A 19511-nucleotide genomic window follows, 5' to 3' on the forward strand; every position below is an offset into this window, starting at 1 on the left:
TATTAGGACCAAGGGATTAGAATAAAGAATGGATTACCTAGTGAAGACTTTGCTTTATGACCATCTACTTTAGAAGGGGAACTTTCAATCCAAGTTAATATAATAGATACAAACAAATTAAAGAGGAAAAAAGTAAAGCCTCAGCTGAGCACTAAATAAAAATTTTATGTACTTCGACTGGAAATGGTATGTGAAATTTTGAAGGGGTCATTATTAATAATAAACTTTATTGTTCTGATGAAGATGACACTAGGATTCAAATGAAAGACATTTGAAACTTCTTCAAATAAATCTTACATCTACCTCCAAGACACTAAGTACCTGTTTTCTCTACTTACACAATTAATGAAACAAATCAGACTGCTGTTGCCACAGACACACAGTCTTCCTTCAAAAAACTTGCTAACTATCTCTCAAAAAAAGGCAAACTTCAAGAGTCTTCAGTTGCTCTCTCTCTCTTAAATTCTGTTGTATAATTTCAATCATTAATGGATGACAAAAATCAGAATGTGCATCATATTTTAACACATACTAGGCTAACAGAGGAAAAAATGAACTGGTGGTATTTAGAAATTATTACAAGGAGGCCAATATTTAAAACTCCCTAAAGTCTATTCCTTAGCCTGCAATAGAAATCACAGTAACAAGAGAGAAAAGGAAGCCTGGAAGCATTACCACATTGCAATTTAAGCTTCAATATTGGTGTTTTTTCACTTCATTCCTAAATACAGAAAATGAAGTACAGAATAGCCCAAAAGATACAATATACCTCAATAATGACCAGCCTTTTTCAAAAGCCATTTCAGAACAACCTATTGACTTGTTAGAACTTTACATTTCATAGTCTAAAGTCAGATTAACTCCAAGTTTTTTATTCTGGTGTTTTATTACTCTGACCTAAAACCCAGAAAGAATTACTCTACAGTTTTACCTGAAAAATCTAGAGAAATATATTTTTTTATAGGTTAAAATGAGTATTAAGCACACAGAATTTAGCAATCATATTTCTTTAAGGAATAAAACAGCCAAGCTGCAGGCTATCAAGTTCTTACCCTACACTTATTACCAATACAACCTGCAGTACTACACTATCTATTGCACAACTGCTTGGAGAAATTTTTCCTCCATAGTATCCATAGAAACATGGTTCTTCCCAGCTGCCTGAGAAACACAGCAGTAAAAAGTGAAGGCGAATCCTTCTCTCTGTTCTCCTCAAAATAAAACCCTGGGTATAATTTAAGAGTGGATGTAGATTCTATTCTCTGTAGTCACCACGAGGAACTATTTTCAGTAAAATAGTTCTTTGTGCCCAAATACAGCATCAAGTACAGAAGCTGCTGCCTTGAGCTGGATTCACTTTCAGTAAGCACACCTCTGCCTGGGGACCTGTTGGCAGTACTTCCCATGTGAGTGTCCACTGTCTAATTCAACAGGCTCAAAGCTTGAAGAGCTGGCAGAGAACGCAGCTCCCAGCTTTAGAAAACAGCAGAGCAAGAAAAACCTTTCAGTTTGAAGCAGCAAGTGGTGCACTCAGTGAGTCTCTTCCAGATAACAGTGAAGCAAATGCCACAGGCAGCTGGACTGAAAAACAAGCCTGTGGATAAGGCTCTCTGTCCTGTCCCAAACAGAAGGGAGAAGACAGCAGAATACCTTCAGAACTTGTAAATTAATGGGGGGAAAAATTCATCACCCACACCATTAGTAGGGTGAACCTTACCCTCCTGAGTAAGAAGAGAACAAAGCACTGACTTTACTGCTGCAGTCTAGATGCAATGGGATAGGCTTACATCTGTCTCTATGGATATTCCCAAATATTAAAACCCAAGCAATCTGATGAAAAAACCTTGGCATAGAATATGTCCAGCATTTTGAAAAGGCATTTTAAGGACCCTTGCCCTTGACTGATTCTTCCCACACACATAGAATGAAATAAAGGACAAAACACAGGAAATTAAGTTAACCTTAAAGACTTACATTGCAAAAATATGAAGGAAAACTGTCAGAACTACCAACATGACTTAGAAACCTACACTTCTTTTGAAAATTAAATTGAAATAACCTGAATGAGGTTTATTGAAACCTCTGTAATGCCAGTAAAACGAAGCTCAGTTAAGAGAGCTTTTTGCTTTGAATGCTTTTTAAACTTTTTTCTCAAAAGGTTTTCCCAGTTAGAAAATACCACACTCAAAGAGGCAATAAAAAAGTTAACTAAATAAGCCTAGATGACAGATCTGCAAAGACTTTCACACCATAACCTAACCTTCTGTTGGCATAGATGAACTTGTGCAACAAATTAGTACATCTTCATTTGTTACTTTTTCTGTGCTCTCACAAGAGACTGTCACTTCAAAAAAGATTGACAGGAACATCATCGATGAGAAGAGACCAAGAAATATAAAAGCAATAAAAAATAAAGAACCTAGAAACAAATTAAATTCTTTGTGGAAAGAAGAATGTCAAGGTCTTGCCTGTTGTAAACCTTGCAGAAAAGATATTACTGAAGCAGTATCTCCCACCAGCTGCTGTCATCTATGCAACCCTATTTACCCACAAAGATGACCTGTTAGGTAGCTTTACTGAGCACTGGCATTCAGTGCCCCTTCCTGCCATATGTGTGCTAATTCCCACTCCCCATCCAGATTACTGAAACAACTAAGCTGGACTGTGAGGAGAAATATCACCATTAGGGCAGAGTATAAAAAAAAATAGCATTTTTGTGTGATGTAAGACAGTCCAGTCTTACATGTTGCTAGGGTTATTCTACTGTCTCTCTACCTTAAATATATAATCTCACTTTCAAAATTGAAGACCTTTGGGTCTTGCCCAGAGAGGTTGGAGTCCCCTTTCTCTGGAGATTTTCAAAACCTGCCTGGATGCAAGACTGTGTACTGTGCTCTAGGGGATGCTCCAGTAGCAGGGGAGTTGGGCTCCATGATCTCTAAAGGTCCCTTTCAAATCCAATGATTTTGTCATTCTCTGAAAAGAGGACTGTTCTCCAAATGTCACACTACAAGTTATGAAAACTCCAGTTTCGAAGCAAGACTGTAATTTACCTTTGTATTTCTGCTTCCTGGTTGTTTGAAAGTACTGCAGCATTTTGATTTTCAGGAATTTTTGCTTCCTTTTCTTCGTATTCTTTTAGTTTCTCTTTCAACCTCAGGATCTAAAAAAAACCCAAAACAAAACAATGGATCTTCTAGTTGAAATTTAGTTTGTTTTAAACCCATCATTCAGTCCTTGAAACCTTTACAAATGGCAGTAGGTAACATTACTCTGAAAAGACAAAACAACTCTCTTACTTCAAAAAGGGAGAATTAGCATGGTACTGCCCTTTAGGTTCAATATGATAAACATTTTTCTCTATTCAAAGTAATAATAACCTCTCAAACTTCAATAACAGATTTTTTACATACCTCTTTCTTTTGTTCATTGCAAATTTTAACATACTGGCTTATGTGACTGTCCAAACTAACAACATTGCTCTTCAACTGTTGAAGAAGAGAAACAAGTTAGAATTTAAGAAGGCTCCTTCATGCTTTCCTGCATGATAAACATACATTATAAGTAATACAGAATTACACTTGCACTATATTACAAGGAAAGGGATTAATAAAACCCTGAGTTATACAACAAAAATGTGATTCTCAGCTTCTGCAGTCATCTGTTGCACACTCATGGCCATGTCATTTCCCTCAATAGAACAACAAAGAATAATTCCATTTACATATGCAAGCACATTTTGCATTTATTCAGTCTAGTTTTACTATGTAATATCCATCTTGTGTATCTTGCTATAAAAACTGTCTTTATGTAAGAAATGGAAACTACAGTTAACCCCATTTTACATAAAAGAAAGCAGGACCTGTAGTACAACTGATTATGAAAAAGAAAAGTCAGAGCAATAGAGAGCAGAAGAGATGATGCCCCAGTAGCTTTTTATTTTTCAATATAATCTCATTGCCCTTCTCAGCTCCAGCTGAATTCTACCTGTAACAAACTTTTACAGCTGCAATCAGATACTTCTTTGATATGCTTCAAAGTTCTCTGAGAAAGTAATAGCAAGATACTGAAACTGGCTGTGATTTCTAGCAGCTGAGGAATATTTCTGAAATGGATGTTGACAAAAACTAACTGGCAGCATCATCTCATTAATGAAGCTACATTGCTTTTAGGTCAGCACGAGTATCAACTCTATCACCACACATCTGTCACTCAGAAAACAAAGAGCTGACTAAGAAAGAAGCAGCAACGGAACAAAATTGAGACAAAAGTGAAATAAATCAATCTTCAAAAATTAACTCTTCTTTTAATACTATATTACTATACTTTGGCAAAAGTAATAAATACCAACAGACTCACAGAAGACTTGATATCCTTTGCTCTGTTTGCATACTTCAGAGTGTTGTATGTGTCATCATAGAACATAGAAGATGGACTGACAGCAGCAATCATTATTGTGCGGCAGTTTCCTCCAAGGGAGTCCTTCAGTAAACGAGTGAGCTTGCTGTTTCGATAAGGAATGTGCTGTTTCTTCCTCTAGAAAGAGAGTTACACACATTTTAAAGGATTAGTAAACTATACTTTAAATATTCACCTGCCTAAAGTCTGTTTCGAATCTCAATGCCACAAAACAAAAAATAGCCTTGAAACTATTCCTTGGCATAAGTAATTTTTCTAAAAAATTACATGTAATTTTCAAATAGTTTTAACTCTGTTGGAACTGTTTAATAACCACATCACATACATTAGCCAGGTTACTTTCTGACATCCAGATGCACAGCAGCTACTTTTGTGAGGTGGGCAGCTAACAGAAAGGGTAGACTACATTAAAATATTTTCAGTTCACAGAATTGAGGTTGGGAAGGACCTCTTAAGATCCCTTTAATCCAATCCCTCTGTTCAAAGCAGGTGATACTACTCTTAGAAAACATCTGTCTCAGAGTAAACTGCCAAGGATTATGCCCAGCTGAGTTTTGAACACCTCCAAGGATGGAGATTCTATAACCTTTCCAGACAACCTGAAGGATGTTCTGTTAAGATTTTTTTCAGTCACATCTATAGAATCTTCATCTCACAGTAGAAAGTTAGGTCAGTAGGACCCCATGAAAAGCAGATGCATTCATCTTTGACGTTTTCCTTAGGTAGCTGCACACTGTATTTAAGAACTCTTTGCTATTAGGAATGTATTTCAGCTATCACAGAAAGAATGGTCAAAACCCAAACAAAAGCCTTAAAGGGAAAAAAAAAAAAATCACGAGACGCATCAACAACGTAATCCCCATTGCTCAATGAGAGCTCATAAAGTTTAAAAATGTTTTCAGAACACTAGGAGGTGAAGACTGCATGGTGAAGCAGCACATACCTTAGGGTCTGCCAAGGCATTAATGACATTCCCAAGAGCCAGCAGGGAGCGGTTGATGTTTGTTCCCTCTCTAAAACGAGCCCCCTTGGCACTCGTGGCGCTGGCGCGTTCGGATCCCGCCAGGTCAATGAGAGACATCTTGGCAATGCGAACGTTCTGACTGATACTGGCTGTTTTGTCTTGCTGCCTCAGGTAAATCTACAACAGAATATTAGAAGAAATAGAAAAATTATTTAAAAATTTATTTTAAAAATTAATAATTTTAATAATTTTTAATTTTAATAATATTAAAATTATTTAAAAAATATTAGAAAGTTACCACTAAGCAGACTGTTGTTGCTCTAGGAAGTGAGTTAATTTTACAACTAAAAACTGGCTTTACAAATTTTTATTTTAAAATTTTTAAATTTTTTATTAACTTGCTATCCAAGTTAAAGCTTTCAGTACCCGTGGAACACCCACAGGCAGCATGGCCCAATGAAAAATAAAACTCCACGCAGCAATCTGCAACACAACAAAATTGACAGGTATTGGGAGTGAATAAAAGTCTTACGACTGGCCACAAAAGATGTCTACATCAAACAGGCCTGCTTCTTAAAATAAAATTTTAAAAAAAAGCTACTTCCTTTACTTACCTTGATAAAGCAGCAAAGTAACTATCTCAATCTGGTAACTCTGAGAACCCAGTAAAGCAGGGGAAGGTGGAATGACTGCCAAACTATGTTGTATGACTCAAGCTTTTATAAAAATCAAAAGATATAGGAAATGCCCCAAAGCAGAATCTTTTCTATTTCTTTGTCTGTCAGCAGAATACTTGCAATAGAACAGAGGTGCAATTGGGATTTTACTTTCAGATACAGTAATTGCCTGACCTAGATAGAGATTTCAAACTTAGGACAGATGGTACAGTAAGGCAACTTCTGGTTTATAAAACTGCAGTATGCAAGTATCTTCAAAGCTCAAAATTATAGTTTTGCAGAAAAGTTACTGCTTCTAAGGAGCATCAGCCCAAACTATTGGAACAAGAGAGATTTTCATAAAATTAATTTTTTTTCCAAGTATGATTACTGTGAATCTTTGCATGCTTACGAGGAATAAGAAGTCAACAAAACAGTAAAATGGACAACTTGAACTTCCTCTTAGACAGTTTAAAACACAATTTTAAAAAAAGCAATTCCTTTTAATTCAGACAAACACCTACACCTTACAACAATGACCACTGTATATCTGCTACATCATCTTACCTGAAAGACAGCATGGGAGCGGGATGAGGAGGAGTTCACATCTGTGGGATGCTGTGTTCTGTTTTTATTTCCATAATCCAACATCTGAAGTATTTCCTCTGCTGATTTAGGCTTTGAGGGTAGAACACAAGGTAAACACATATTGGTTTTCTATGTTTTTCATCAACTACAGGAGATTCTGTACAGGTTTTAATATATCAACATTTACTTTCCAAAAAAAAAAAAAAAAAAAAAAAAGGAATTTAAAATTTTAGTTACCTAGAAATAAGAGACATTTACTATTGTGGAACTGAAGCCCTTCAAGCAAATACTTTCAGTTAAAAAGCAGTGAGGTACAGAAAACAAGTACTTAAGTGCAGAAATTTAAACCAGATAATTCTTTTTTTAATTACAGAATTTAAACAAACCTCCAGAGGTTCTGAATATTTAGAAAAAGCTTTATTTAAGAACAACTGAAAATTTTCCTTCTATTAATGTATTAAACAGTGATATATTAATTTCTTTCCCCACAATAACCAAGCTTTGGGAAGAATGGTGTTCACAGTGTGAACCGAATTTATGACATTGTTACCTGTTGCCTCATTATCTGATGCACACCAAAGCTGGAAGCTGCATAGCATATAACATACACTAAAAGGCTGCAAGACATTAGGTCTATAAAAGTTGAATTTCACACTGGAAAACTAAGTTCTGTCACTGACTGCCACAGAATTGGTATGCTGGCCTGTAAAAGTTGTTAAAGTGAAACTTTTCAAATGTTATTTAAAAATAAAAACCACCCCAAGATGTGGGCATAAGGCTTGAAAAGGTGTAGAACACTCCAAGATGGCACTGAAGGCAATTGATTTCTTTAAAAAAAGTCAAGATATTTTAGTCAAAAAAAAAAAAAAAAAAAACCAAAAAACATCCAAAACCTGAAGATGAACATCAAATCACTGGTACCCTTTCCCTAAGGGCTGTATGGTTTAATCAATTTCTGTTTAAGAATACTAGCAAATTTTTTGACAACAAGCCTTTGAATAATTAATTAATTAGTTCACCAGTTAAGAAGGTACTGGTGATCATTGCCAGAAAATAAAGCTTGCTAGGAAATTACCAAATTACACAGAACTTTAATAAATCAGTATGAAACTTGACCATTTTTTCAAAGACATTGTGAAGCTTCCTGAATTTCAATAACTACTCACACACCTGATGTAAAGTTAGCCCATGAACTACCACCCCTTTCTGGGTATCTTCACGAACAGCAAGAGGTCCAGAGTTGACCAGCAGATCACGGATCTGTTCATTGTAGACCTTTGAAAGAGAATTCAAAATATTTTAAGAAAACTACCCTACTATAATTGACAGACTTAAACCTAAGGAAACTGAAATCAGTGGGTTTTTACTATTTCTTTAAAATGAAGTAAAAAAATTCATTTTGTGGAACTTTTGCCAAAGAGCTTTCCTCTATGGACTTTGAAATATTAATTCAATTCACATGAATATTTTATTAATCATTTAAGTGGGAGTCAACTCTTTTCTAGGAAAAGAAAACAAATTTACTTCTTACAAAAAAAGCTTTTGCAGCAAGCATGAACCCAAAACATTTATTGTCCTCTATTACACTTCATAGTGCAAGTATATGTAAAACTCATTTATAAGAGAACATTTCCCTATAGTTGTGTGGTTTCACAGTTCTCACAGGATTTTATTGTAAAGTCCTGAAATAACATCACAAAAAGATATTTTCTTATACACATCAACAGATGTTAAGAGGGATTCAACTCCTAAGCAAGACAGGTATCATTAGAATGTTTAGTAAACATGCTAGAAGAGATTGCTCTTTTTGGTCAACCTTTTGTAACATGTGTCTGTAGCCTTTTGGTCAACCTTTTGTAACCTTTTGTAACAGGTGTCTGAATAACATCGAATTTGTAGAGCACAGTTCAGTTCCTACCAGACAGGAACATTTTGTAGTCCCAGAAAGGGTGAGGGAAGGCAAAACCAGCTTGTTTTTATTTACCAAAAGATGCCTTATTAAAAGCAACGTTTTAAATACAGCAACTGGCTTACCTCTAAATACGAGACAGCAACATTGCATATTTTATCTTCTTTTATTTGATCCATGCAATTATAAAGTGCCATCATGGTTAAATACATCACTCCAGGATCTTCAGGGGAACCTAACATTGTGTGGGTTTTCCCAGCTCCTGTTGCACCATATGCAAGCACTGAATTTTCACAAAAAAACCACAAAACAAAACAAACAAAGCAAAAAGATGTACTTTATACCAGTAAACTAATCAGGAGTGCAAAATTCTAACACACATTCACCCACCGCTGTCATTCTGCGAAGCTTCTTTCAGAAATCAGTCAAGTTTCTCACTTACACTTTACCTTTTACAGCTATATCAGAAAGGTACTTCAAAATCACACTTATTTTTGAATTTTCAGTTCAAAATTCACGTAGTTTACATTAAAATACTATATTATTGCCAAGTAAAAACCAAGCTCTTAAAGAGAGTTCATAAAGCAGGCTACCACACAACCAGAGACACAACTGCTTCTGATTGAATCATTCTTTCTGGAGGACTTTCCTAATAAGTGCATATATTTCACATAAAATATTTAACTCCATCTTAAACCTAATATGAACTTATTTCCAAAATTAGTAACTTATCCTAACTTCTGAGGGCTAAAAAGTCAGCCTCTTGTATCCATGCATTAAAACAAAATGACTGATAAATGGCAGAAACTTTGAGGAATTTAGTGAAGTCTTTTAATTAAAAAAAAATTAATTGCAACATTACCTGTGCAGTTATATCCATTTAAGAAGCCATCAATTATGCTTTTGGTAGTATGCTCAAAAACTTCCAACTGTGATGAACTTTCACCAAACACAGCATCAAACACAAATTTCAGATCTTTCTTTGTTCGTTTATTGATGTCCCTATGGATCAGTTTCTTTTTGTGAAAGAAGTTGACTTCTTCCTCTTTTGGATCAAAGACCAAGATGTGCTGGTCAACAACATGAACAACTTTGCTAAAGTTGCCATCTTTCTCCTTTTGAGACTCTGGACGGACCCGGACCACCACTTTCACATGGTTACAGACATCTTCTTCCTTTTCAACAGACATAACAACGTTCCTTTTGTTCCCTTTCTTTGTTTCCAAGACTCTTTCAGATCAAGCAGCTGAATCTTTTCTGCAACTGACAGAAAAAGGCTTATATTTCAAGCAATTCACAGTTTTAATCGGGACTATTACCTTGCACCTGTGCTAGGTCTGCCCCTCCCCTGATATTCAGCACCACGGATTGCTACAGTGACCACACCACTTCGGGAAGGGCTGTAACAGGCCTGAAAAGGTGACCTAATTGAGTAAAGCTTAAAGAAACTAAATATGGCATAAACCTTAGAAGCTAGCGAAATTTTTTTCAACAATTTTAACTCCAAAATCGTCTACAGGCTTTCCTTTAATTCAGAGCAAGCTTGCAGATGAACTACAAGGTTTCCCCAGACCAGAGCAGGTGGCTTTCATCTCCTTCAGCAAAACTGAGCAGCAGTCTGCTTTCTCTGGGTCATCGCTGTAGTTACATTGCACACGGGTTTAAAGAGAAATTAAAGTGAGACTCACATTAAAGTCCTGGGAACATGGAAACACATTCCCGAGGTGTCAACCCGAATTCCCCTTTAACCGCCCGTCCTTCCTCAAGGCTGAGGGCTGTCCTTTCACCTCCCGACAGACTGTGACCTTCGCGCTAAGGGCTTCTCGGGGCACTTTTTCAGCTTCGGGACAACCTTGCTCCCACTCGGCCGAGCCGCCTGAGGCCACAGACGAGACACTAAGGCAGGGGAGGGGACAGCGGCCCAATCCCTCCCCGACCCCCCATCCCTTTCGACCCCTTAACGGGGAGGCCTCCCCTAGAGCCCCCTGCCAGCCTCAGCCCTACGACGCAGCTACAGCAGCAAAGTAGGACCGGACTACCGGACCCCCGCCCGCCCTTCACTCACCTCAGCGCCGCGGCCGCGCCAACCGCCGCCACTACCGGACGCCGAATTCAAATACAAGCGGCCCGACCCCCCCCGCCTTCTCATTGGCCGCCGCCGCCGTGACGCCACCAGAGCGACGGCGCTGACGGTAAGAGCGTGAGGGCGAGCGGACGCGGGGCTTCGGCAGCTTCTGGGACTCAGGCCCTGGGTCAGGTCCGGTGCGGTGCGCTGCGCTGCGCTGCGCTTTGCTTTGGGCGGACGGGCTGAGCTTCAACCTCAGCCTTCTTTAGAGGGGCCGCAGGCTTGTGCTGCCGGGGGAGCCCCCGGGGTAGCGGCTGCGCTGAGGTGGAGGCTTGTGGGGGGCTCGCGCGGCGCTTCCGGCGTTCTGAGCCCCTCAGGGGGAGAGCGGGTGAGGGGTGGGGGGTGGTGGGACAGGGTGGGGTTGGTCTGGTCTGGGTTGGTCTGGTCTGGGTTGGTCTGGTCTGGGTTGGTCTGCGTTGGGGGACCCGGCCCTCTCTGGAGTGGGGGCTGAGGGGCAGTGGCAGAACCCCCCATGGGGGTTTTGGGGCTTCCCCACGGGCCCGGGGGTGCGGGCTGGCGGCCTCTCGCTCCCGCTGGTTCCTTACGTTCCCCCGGCCTGGGCCGGGCAGGTAGCGGGGAACAGCTCTCGGCCTCTTCCTGTAGGGCACCCCCGTGGGGCTTGCCTGGGGTGGGGGTGCGGGTTTCTCCTGTCCCCCCTGGGAAAAGGCGTTCCGGAGTTGTTGTTCCCTGGCTGCCTTCACAATCCGCTTCATTGCAGGTCCCAATCTGCAGGCGGCTTCCTTGAACTGCCAAGATGCCGTTTAGGATGGGTGCTGCAAGAAACTACGTTTTTTGCTCGCTTCTGAAAAAAAAAATTGTTAATTTTGTAATACGAGGGTAGCAAAATGTGCTGTGCTCCTGATACTAACAACGTTTCCTGGACTTGTACCTACATAGGGCATTTTGAATTGTATGATAATTGTTGGTCTTCATTGTGTTCCTAATATTTCTGTAGAGGCATTGTGATACATCTCAGGGGTGTGGTATATCTTTGTGAAGTTACAGAATGATAAATGCTTCCTAGTTTAAGGTAAGGGGAAATACTGCCCAGCTGAGGCTTAAATTGTCAGAAGAATAACTTTCCAGAGGTGGTGACTCAGAATGTTCTTATCTATGCTGCCAAAATTTTGAAGCCTCTAGCTACGTAAATCCAAGCAAAGCGTATAATAAAAATCTGATAGTTAAAATAATGTTGCCTGCAATGGTATTAATGGATCTTTTTCGAATAGTTTTATGTCAGGGTTGCAACTTCCCTACCTGGCAGGAGGGTGTGCAGTTCAGTGTTACAGAAGGTATCAGCTCCATAGGACAATGGAGAAACCATATAAAGAAAGCCTTGAGTTAAACTTTCAATTGATGTTTTTTTTAATGGAAGTTAAAAATTTGCTTAAGTCATGTAGCCTTCTACTAGTAGGTTACTGGCTTGGTTTTGGAGTGGTTTGGACAGGGGTCCATGTAGTTGAAAGACAAACCATGTAGCTTACCACTCTGTTTCTGGGCTTTACAGTATTATTTCAGTTATACTCTGGAAAATTCTTGCCTCTGGCTGTGCTTGAAATATTTGTTATTACAAGTTGTAATGTATGATGAAAAACATGTACCATCTCTGGGACATAGTTAACACTTCTGGAGCCCTGGCAATGAAAAGGAATACAGTTTTTCCTTATGAAAAAAACCCCAAACATTGGTGCTTAAATGTGCTTGATAGATAACATGGAAAATTCTTGAAAGCAAAGTATGAGATTCTCTCTTTTTGTTGACATATATGGAAAACCACCCATACTGGACTGGACTGTGTGATGCTTTATTTACAGCATTTCCACTTTGTGTTTTAAAACTACTTTTAAATATTTGTTTTAAAATAATTTCTGTGATTTACTGTCTTTCTAGGTTGGTCAACCAAGATGTTACCTCAGTGTCTGTGCCAAGTTTACCAATGTTTGTTTCTGCGCAACTTAAAACCGAGCTCAATAAATGTATCTACTTTGGCCAGATGGATCCAATCTTCAACAAAAAATCTTTCTGACTGTGAGTTAAACAAACAAACTGTCCAGAAATGTGAAACTGAAGAGTTACCTGAAAGTACAGAAAACGGTAACTTTGGAAGATTGCACATACCAGTGATGCTGGAAGAGGTGGTTAATTGTTTATCCCCTGAGCCAGGCCAGGTGAGTTAAATGATTAATTAACACTTGTGTTAATTAATTTGCAGTCCAGCAGAAACAACTCTGCAGTGTTAGGGTAGATTTGGTTAAAGGAGTAGAGGGATGCTCTTTAATAATCAGTTGCACCTTTTAAGGGTTCTGAATTGTTTCACAAATTAAGTTAAGGGTCTGTATTCAATAAAAATCTGGTGTCTGTATGCCTCAATCCCCCAATAAGCTATACCTGTTACAGCTCCAATAATTTGAACAATGTCTTGCTTTTGTGTTTGTCTGGTTTGTTCTTGTGTACTTTTAGGGTTGTGTTAATTACTAATAATATCAGGCAGTTCTTGTATATGTTTATACCATCAATTGGTGAAGAGCTGTCTTCTACATAACAGGTAGTAAGTTTTAAAAATCATCACATCATACTTTGTTCTGAGATACTTATTTCCATGGCTTCACATGGTTTGAGGCACTGTATTTCCTCAGGGTATGCTTAGACTGCATTATGTGATGTGCTTAAAGGTGTTGTGGTTATAAATGACTGGATATACCAGAAATGGTTTAGCGTTGATCCTGTGGAAGTACTGGGAGTAGATTCCTTTTGGTTTCTGGCTTAGCCCAGGTGTCTCTACACTGTACTGTAGAGTAGTGTGGGTGTATCTGCATGGGACTGGTGTATACATTACACACTCCCTTTACAGAAAATGTACAGTGAAAGAGTTTTCACCTGAGGGATCTCAAACACAATCTTAAGTTGAAAGGTTTTCTTCATCAACTGAAACGCTTAAATCATTTTCATGTTTCAGATTTTTTCATCTGTGAGTGTAGTGCTTTTTATATAAGCTTTATAGAATCTTGCTAATTTAGGCTTATTCGTGTGCAGTTTTACTATAAAGAATGAAATGATGCAGTGCATAAAGTTCAAAATAGGTGTTGCATTCAAAAATGCTTGTTTATTCATTTTGACTTGAAAATAGCGTTGTCCAACAGTGACAAAGTGCAAGGCAACAAGTTTGAGATTGATTCAGGTATCAAAAACCTGATCAAATCTGGATTAATTGCCTCCTGAGAACTTCAGTTTGGAACAGAATTTATCATTCTAAGTGTTTTGGAAACCAGAAAGAATCTAAGGAGCATAATTATTGTAACCTACATGTTGTTGTTGGGTGTGTCCGACTGTGGAATATACATAAACTAATGAAACAAATAAAGAACTACAAGTTCAGATTTCAATCTCCTGTCAGAATTATATTTTCACACATTAAATAAATATATGAACCGTGATGCTGTTTGTAAAGTATTTTTCTGGTTGTGTAAGTTTCCACTTAAACAAGAATTAGGCAGCAGCTGACAAGGGGGGCTGTTTGTTAAACTGTGTTGATGAACCTTGACAACAGAACTTGAAAAAAAATATAATAGTTATAATTTTGGAGAGTAACTATTGTTGTCCATGAAGGCTTTTTGATAATTTAAATATTTTTGAATGTAAAGTAGGTTGTTACTGAGGTGTGATTTTGCCAGGTCTGTGTACACATGGGTTTGTAGATTCCTTAGCTAGTGGTGAACCACCAATGACAGAGGCAAGTGAGCACATGTGTATTCCCTAGAAAAGAGTATTTATAAGATGGCTAAACTGTTTAGCATAACTGAAAATTAAAACAGCCTTATTTTTCTTTCAAAGGCAGAAAAAGTCATTTGTAGGACTTTCTGAAGCCTGAATTTTGAAAATAAGTAGTATACATAAGGATGCAATGTGTCAGCTGACTTTTGATGGAATAAGCAGCAGTGAAATTTTGAAGAAAGATTGAGGCTGTTTCTCACTGACATGAGTGGTGGTACAGTTTCTGTTGACATGGATCTAGAACTGTGACTGTCACATCAGTTTACAGTTTTAAAGTTTAATAGTCATTGCAAAGAAGTCCATGAGCACTTTATTTTCTGGTCAGGGAAGGAAATACTCTGATCTGGGATTTTATTTTTCTGCTTTTTTCCCTCCTGTGCACATGAAGTTTTCCTTTTCTTGGTTTTAGCACAGTTAAATTCTTTGTCATAAAAAAGCTGTTTTATCTCATCATGTTAATTTGTGTTTAAAAAAATAAAGCAGTTAGTTTCCCCCAAACAGATCTTGTCTGACATGTCTGAATTATCTGTGACTCCTTGCTGAGGTATTCTCTGATTCTTCATGAAATTATTCAGATTACTTTTCTAGCCAGCTTTCATTGAAGGATGGATCCTTGTCTTGAAAAAAAATGAGTGATACCTATCTTCTGGAAAGAAACAGACATTTCATAAAAACACCCAGCTTTACATTTCAGTGTTTCAGGTATATGTTATATTGTTCTCAGGATAGCTGCTATTTTCATGCATCCAAATGATTCCAGCTGATAGACTATGAGCATGGCCTTCCAAAATAACAAGAGGAAGTGTAAGACATTGACAACAGTCAGACATTTGGTTTTTTGGCACTGAAGTGCTGCTTGAGCCCTGCAGTCAGTTTGAAGGCAGTAGCCTTTCACCTCCTGAAGTTCTGTTTCCACAGTTGAGTGTTGTTGATCTGGAGCATAGCTGTTTCTTTCCTGTTCTGCAGGGGTAGTTTGTCAGGTAATAGATGACACTCAAAGGAAGCTAAAGGAGACTGCTGGTGTGCAAAACCAGATTTCTTTTGTTCTGAAGTTGTTTTCTTAGTTTCTTTATGTCCTTGTCCATATGTCAGTATTACTTTTCTTTTCCTGCTTTATACTGTGTATAAGCTCTCAATGAGAAAAATAACCTTTCTCTCTAAAGCACCCCATAGGGCAGGCTTCTGTTTGGTGAGAAGGGTTTCCAAGTATTGTGCTGTATAGTTGTGTGGTTATGTTGTTGACCATTGTACATACCACAGTTCTTCCAAAGCCACCTGCAATTAATTTACAACTGGAACAACCCATTGAAACCAAAGGCTTTTTGCTCCAGGGTGTCCAAGAGAAACAGGTATTGGAAAGGAATCTAGAAAAATTCATTTTGAGTTTTCAAGTTGCATGAGGTATTTTGTAGGATACAACCAAAACACCAAGATTGGCTTGCAGCATTAATCACATCAGAAGATAAATGCTGAAATACTTGTTCTGGAAAACACAGCACTCCATGGACACAGTAACTGTTATAATTTTAGCCTGTTATTGCTCTTCATTGTAGAAATAGCTATATGTTGGTGAGGGTTTTTTGGTTTTTTTGTAGGAAAATATGCAAAGTTTACCCATTCTCTGCAGTGTGAAGTAGGAAGCTTGTTAAATGGAATCTTACCAGATAGAGAACACTGTTTAAAATGTTTGAATAAAATCATACTTTAAATGTGTTTCATGGGGTTTTTTGTGGTTAAGTTAGTTTCAAAGTAGTGCATGAAAATGGGAAAAAATTGGAAAAAAGTTTTTAGAAATTGCAAGGTAGTCCTTTAGATATCTGTCATTACTTAAACTAATAATATAGTCTGTTGTATGATGGTAGTGCCTGTGTGGGGATTTGGAAGAACAGACCCCATTTCCTGAAGTTTCTTATAACCAATTGCTATCTGCTGTGACAAGCAGTCTAAATGAAAAAGTAACAAGGTAGGAGTATTATTTATTTAACAATGTGATAGCAGTAGATGTCATGCAAGTTCTACAGTATCTGCATTTGTGTGAGTTCCATCATGAGATGAAAGAAGGAAGAAGGACAGAGGTGAAAGCAAGGCAGGAGATGTTTTCCATGAACAGCTTTTCAATTGAGGGGGGGGAGAAAGTCCAGTCACACTGTTTAATTATTTGAAGTTTCTTATTTTGCTTTCTTCTGTAGTGGGTCCCCCCAAAATAGAGGGTTCATAAATAATGACAGATGAATTAAAGTACATATTGAGGGCACTGTACATCTGTTCTCTGCTTTCAAGCTGATGCTGCTGAGTGATCAGACTGTGGTATCAGGAAATGAAAAAATATTCATGTATTGGATGTGAATGATGGCAAGATACAAAGGAGGCTTAATGAAATCTCTTCAGATTTTACCTTTTTATGCTTCCCAAGATGTTGCTCTTTAGAGAGAAGGTAACTAAAGAACTTGTGCAAGGGGGTACAGAATAAGTTGGTGGCTCCAGCTGCTCAGGGAAGGTTCTTTTGGTTGCAATTCTTGGACATCTGCCCAACCACCTCTTCTTCCCACCTGCAGCATGGCTCTCAGCAGGCACATCTAAATGTTACCATCAGCAAGAAGACATCTCTCACCAACTTTCTTCTGGATATTTCTCTGGTGCAGTAGAGGAAGGGAAACCTGCAGCTGCCATCTCCAAAGAGACCAGCAAGGGAACTTGCTCTGCCTACTGAGAACAGCTCTGCAGATGCACCAGATTTCATTTTATTGTAGTACTGGGTTAGCTTGCTGTTACCACTCTATGGCATAACAAATGATAGTGCTTCAGGAGACTATTTAAGATGTTGTGTTACAATAAAGAAAGATTCAGTGCTTTCGGGTGACTCAGCTTGTAATGACGCTGTATATGCTCTCCTTTTCTGTTGTGACAGCATTAGTCTTTGCACCTCTTGGGGAAAACTAATAAAATTCACCAGAAAGTAATCTAAGCCCTTTAAATTTTAACTTGAGTGAGCCTGTGATCCCAGAAAGGGTGATAATTAATATATGTAGCAACTCATTTCCTCTCCATCTAGTACTGTGTGTATTATTTAGTCACCCTTTTGGCTAAGCTTTCTTATTAAATATTTGAATTTGAGTTTGCAAACAGAAACACAGACATTTTCTACCATACGAATTATTCCTAGGAGTTTAAGATCACAATTGGAGTATGGAAAATACCTGCAGGTTTTTTTACTTGTCTTCTAAGATAATTATTTTGTTTAAAATCTGACGTGTAATATTGATGGGTATCTATAGTCATCCAAATGTATGGGCTGATTTTTTTTTTAAATTATTTTTTTCCCCAGAGTTTCTGAGCACATCATCTTCATTCCAGTGGTGTTTACTGTTGCTCAGCAGCTTGGGAAATTGCTTTTATAATAACTGTTTTAAACACTGAAATCCAGTTATACTGTTTCAGGCTTCCTCTTTATAAAATGTTGTATTATCTGTATGTCAAGTTGCTGTAGGCACCTAGCAGCTAAAAATTACCATAATATGTATGTGTCTTTTTTTGACTTGGCTAACCATAAATATTAAAAAATAGGTTAGATTTTCAGCTGAGCCTCTGTAAAATTTTCATTACATCTTAAATATCTGCTCAGTTTCAACTGAGGAAGGAAGTTTCTTCTGAGGCAGCTGAGCAAATCAGCTGTCGTGCTAGGTCTAGTGATTAGCTGAAGCCATTCAGACATAGAAATTTTAATTTCCTATGGAAATGTTAATAATGGTGTGCTTGAGTCATAATGTCATTACATCTCATTCCAGACAATGTTACTCTTAGGAAAATGAGTAAAGTAAATAATGGATACTGAAGTGAGGTTTGCTGGAGCTGTCTAAAAGCAGGTGACAAAGGCAGGTGATGGTGGGTTTTGTTTGCTTCCCTTACATCTGATCTGAGAGGGAAGCAGAGAAATGGCTCATCTGTGTTCTGATCCATTGAGGAAACTTGCTTCCAGTTATTTTTCTGGATGTTTTACTTGGTTTTATGAAATGCAGTTTTGGCTGAGAGGTTTCACTCTGGGCAAGGAACTCCATTTAGCCAGTGAGAGAGGTTCTGGGATGTTGCTCCCTTTGCCTCTGGGTGTGTGAGGATCAGAGAATGGATTTGCCAGGCTTCTGTGAAGGACCTGCAACTGATGACTGAGAAAGCAGACATATATTTTATGATAAATTGTGGAAGTTTATGGGTGGAGTGTTCCTGTATGTTCTGTAGACTCAAGATCACAAATTAAGGTATGCAGCTTTAGAAAATAAGGCAAAACAGTAACAAGGTGAAAAGCCTTTTAAAATGTTTTAATACAAAAACTGTTCATAAGTAAGGAAGCAAATATCTTGCCTATAAAATTGCTGTTTCATATTTAACTGTAATGAGAAAATTGAACCCTTATGAAGAGAGTTTATGTGAAATTAATTATGAGGCTTCCAAGTGATGATTGATTGGTGCTTCTAAATATATTCATAACCTCCTTTCCCTCTGTGTGGATTGATAGAGGTTGTTGACAGAGAATGCAAGTTACTGAAGTGCTTGAATAGGCAGACCTGTCAGTGATCTCCAAGATACTTCAGCTGTACACCAATATAATTTAGTAGCATCCTCTTAGTGTAATAAGTGTAATCTTATTTAGATTTCTTTTTGTAATGTAAATTGTTAAACTTGTAGTGTAAACAACTTTAATCATTTCATATAGTCTCTCAAAGATGCTTTTGGAAAAAATTGCAGTCCAGTCATGTTCCATTTTTTGGTCATGTTTTAAAATTACATGTAATCACTGTGTAGAACTGATAGGAAATATTTTTCGTGTTCAACTAAAAGTACATAGCAAAAATTATTTGCTTCTTTCTCTTCTCTATAGTAGATATAAAAAAAAATAGTTTGTATGGTGTAGTATATTATCATTAAAATATAGAATTTTAAGAGATTTTTTTTGTGATCTAAATTTTCTGGCAGGTGATACCATAAAACAGGTAGTAGTTTTGAAACAATTACATAAGAATCAAAACAGATACTCTCTAGTTTAAAAACATATGTTGAAGTTTATGAAACTGATAATTTTTGCAC

General features: G+C 37.8%; 2 protein-coding genes across 8 annotated transcripts in view; one reads left to right on the forward strand and one right to left on the reverse strand.

Annotated features, from left to right (window-relative positions):
• Nucleotides 1-10657, reverse strand: part of KIF18A (kinesin family member 18A) — a 29741-nt gene extending 19084 nt beyond the window's left edge. Inside the window, exons 1-9 of one of the 2 annotated variants that reach the window (XM_071762349.1) lie at nucleotides 10602-10657; nucleotides 9399-9799; nucleotides 8662-8819; nucleotides 7798-7902; nucleotides 6607-6717; nucleotides 5363-5560; nucleotides 4360-4536; nucleotides 3414-3488; nucleotides 3054-3163 (exon numbers count right to left, since the gene is read on the reverse strand). In XM_071762349.1, the coding sequence (XP_071618450.1) occupies nucleotides 3054-3163; nucleotides 3414-3488; nucleotides 4360-4536; nucleotides 5363-5560; nucleotides 6607-6717; nucleotides 7798-7902; nucleotides 8662-8819; nucleotides 9399-9726 (1262 nt within the window). In that variant the 5' untranslated portion in view covers nucleotides 9727-9799; nucleotides 10602-10657. The remainder of the gene's footprint in view (nucleotides 1-3053; nucleotides 3164-3413; nucleotides 3489-4359; nucleotides 4537-5362; nucleotides 5561-6606; nucleotides 6718-7797; nucleotides 7903-8661; nucleotides 8820-9398; nucleotides 9800-10601) is intronic. The other variant, XM_071762350.1, reaches the window with a different exon arrangement.
• Nucleotides 10658-10706: 49 nt separating this feature from the next.
• The window catches only part of METTL15 (methyltransferase 15, mitochondrial 12S rRNA N4-cytidine), a 58673-nt gene continuing 49868 nt past the window's right edge, over nucleotides 10707-19511 (forward strand). The window contains exons 1-2 of one of the 6 annotated variants that reach the window (XM_071762354.1): nucleotides 10707-10728; nucleotides 12552-12829. In XM_071762354.1, the coding sequence (XP_071618455.1) occupies nucleotides 12566-12829 (264 nt within the window). In that variant the 5' untranslated portion in view covers nucleotides 10707-10728; nucleotides 12552-12565. The other 5 variants (XM_071762353.1, XM_071762352.1, XM_071762351.1 and 2 more) reach the window with 5 other exon arrangements.

This window comes from Heliangelus exortis, chromosome 18 (genome assembly GCF_036169615.1).
Source record: "Heliangelus exortis chromosome 18, bHelExo1.hap1, whole genome shotgun sequence".
Taxonomy (NCBI): domain Eukaryota; kingdom Metazoa; phylum Chordata; class Aves; order Apodiformes; family Trochilidae; genus Heliangelus; species Heliangelus exortis.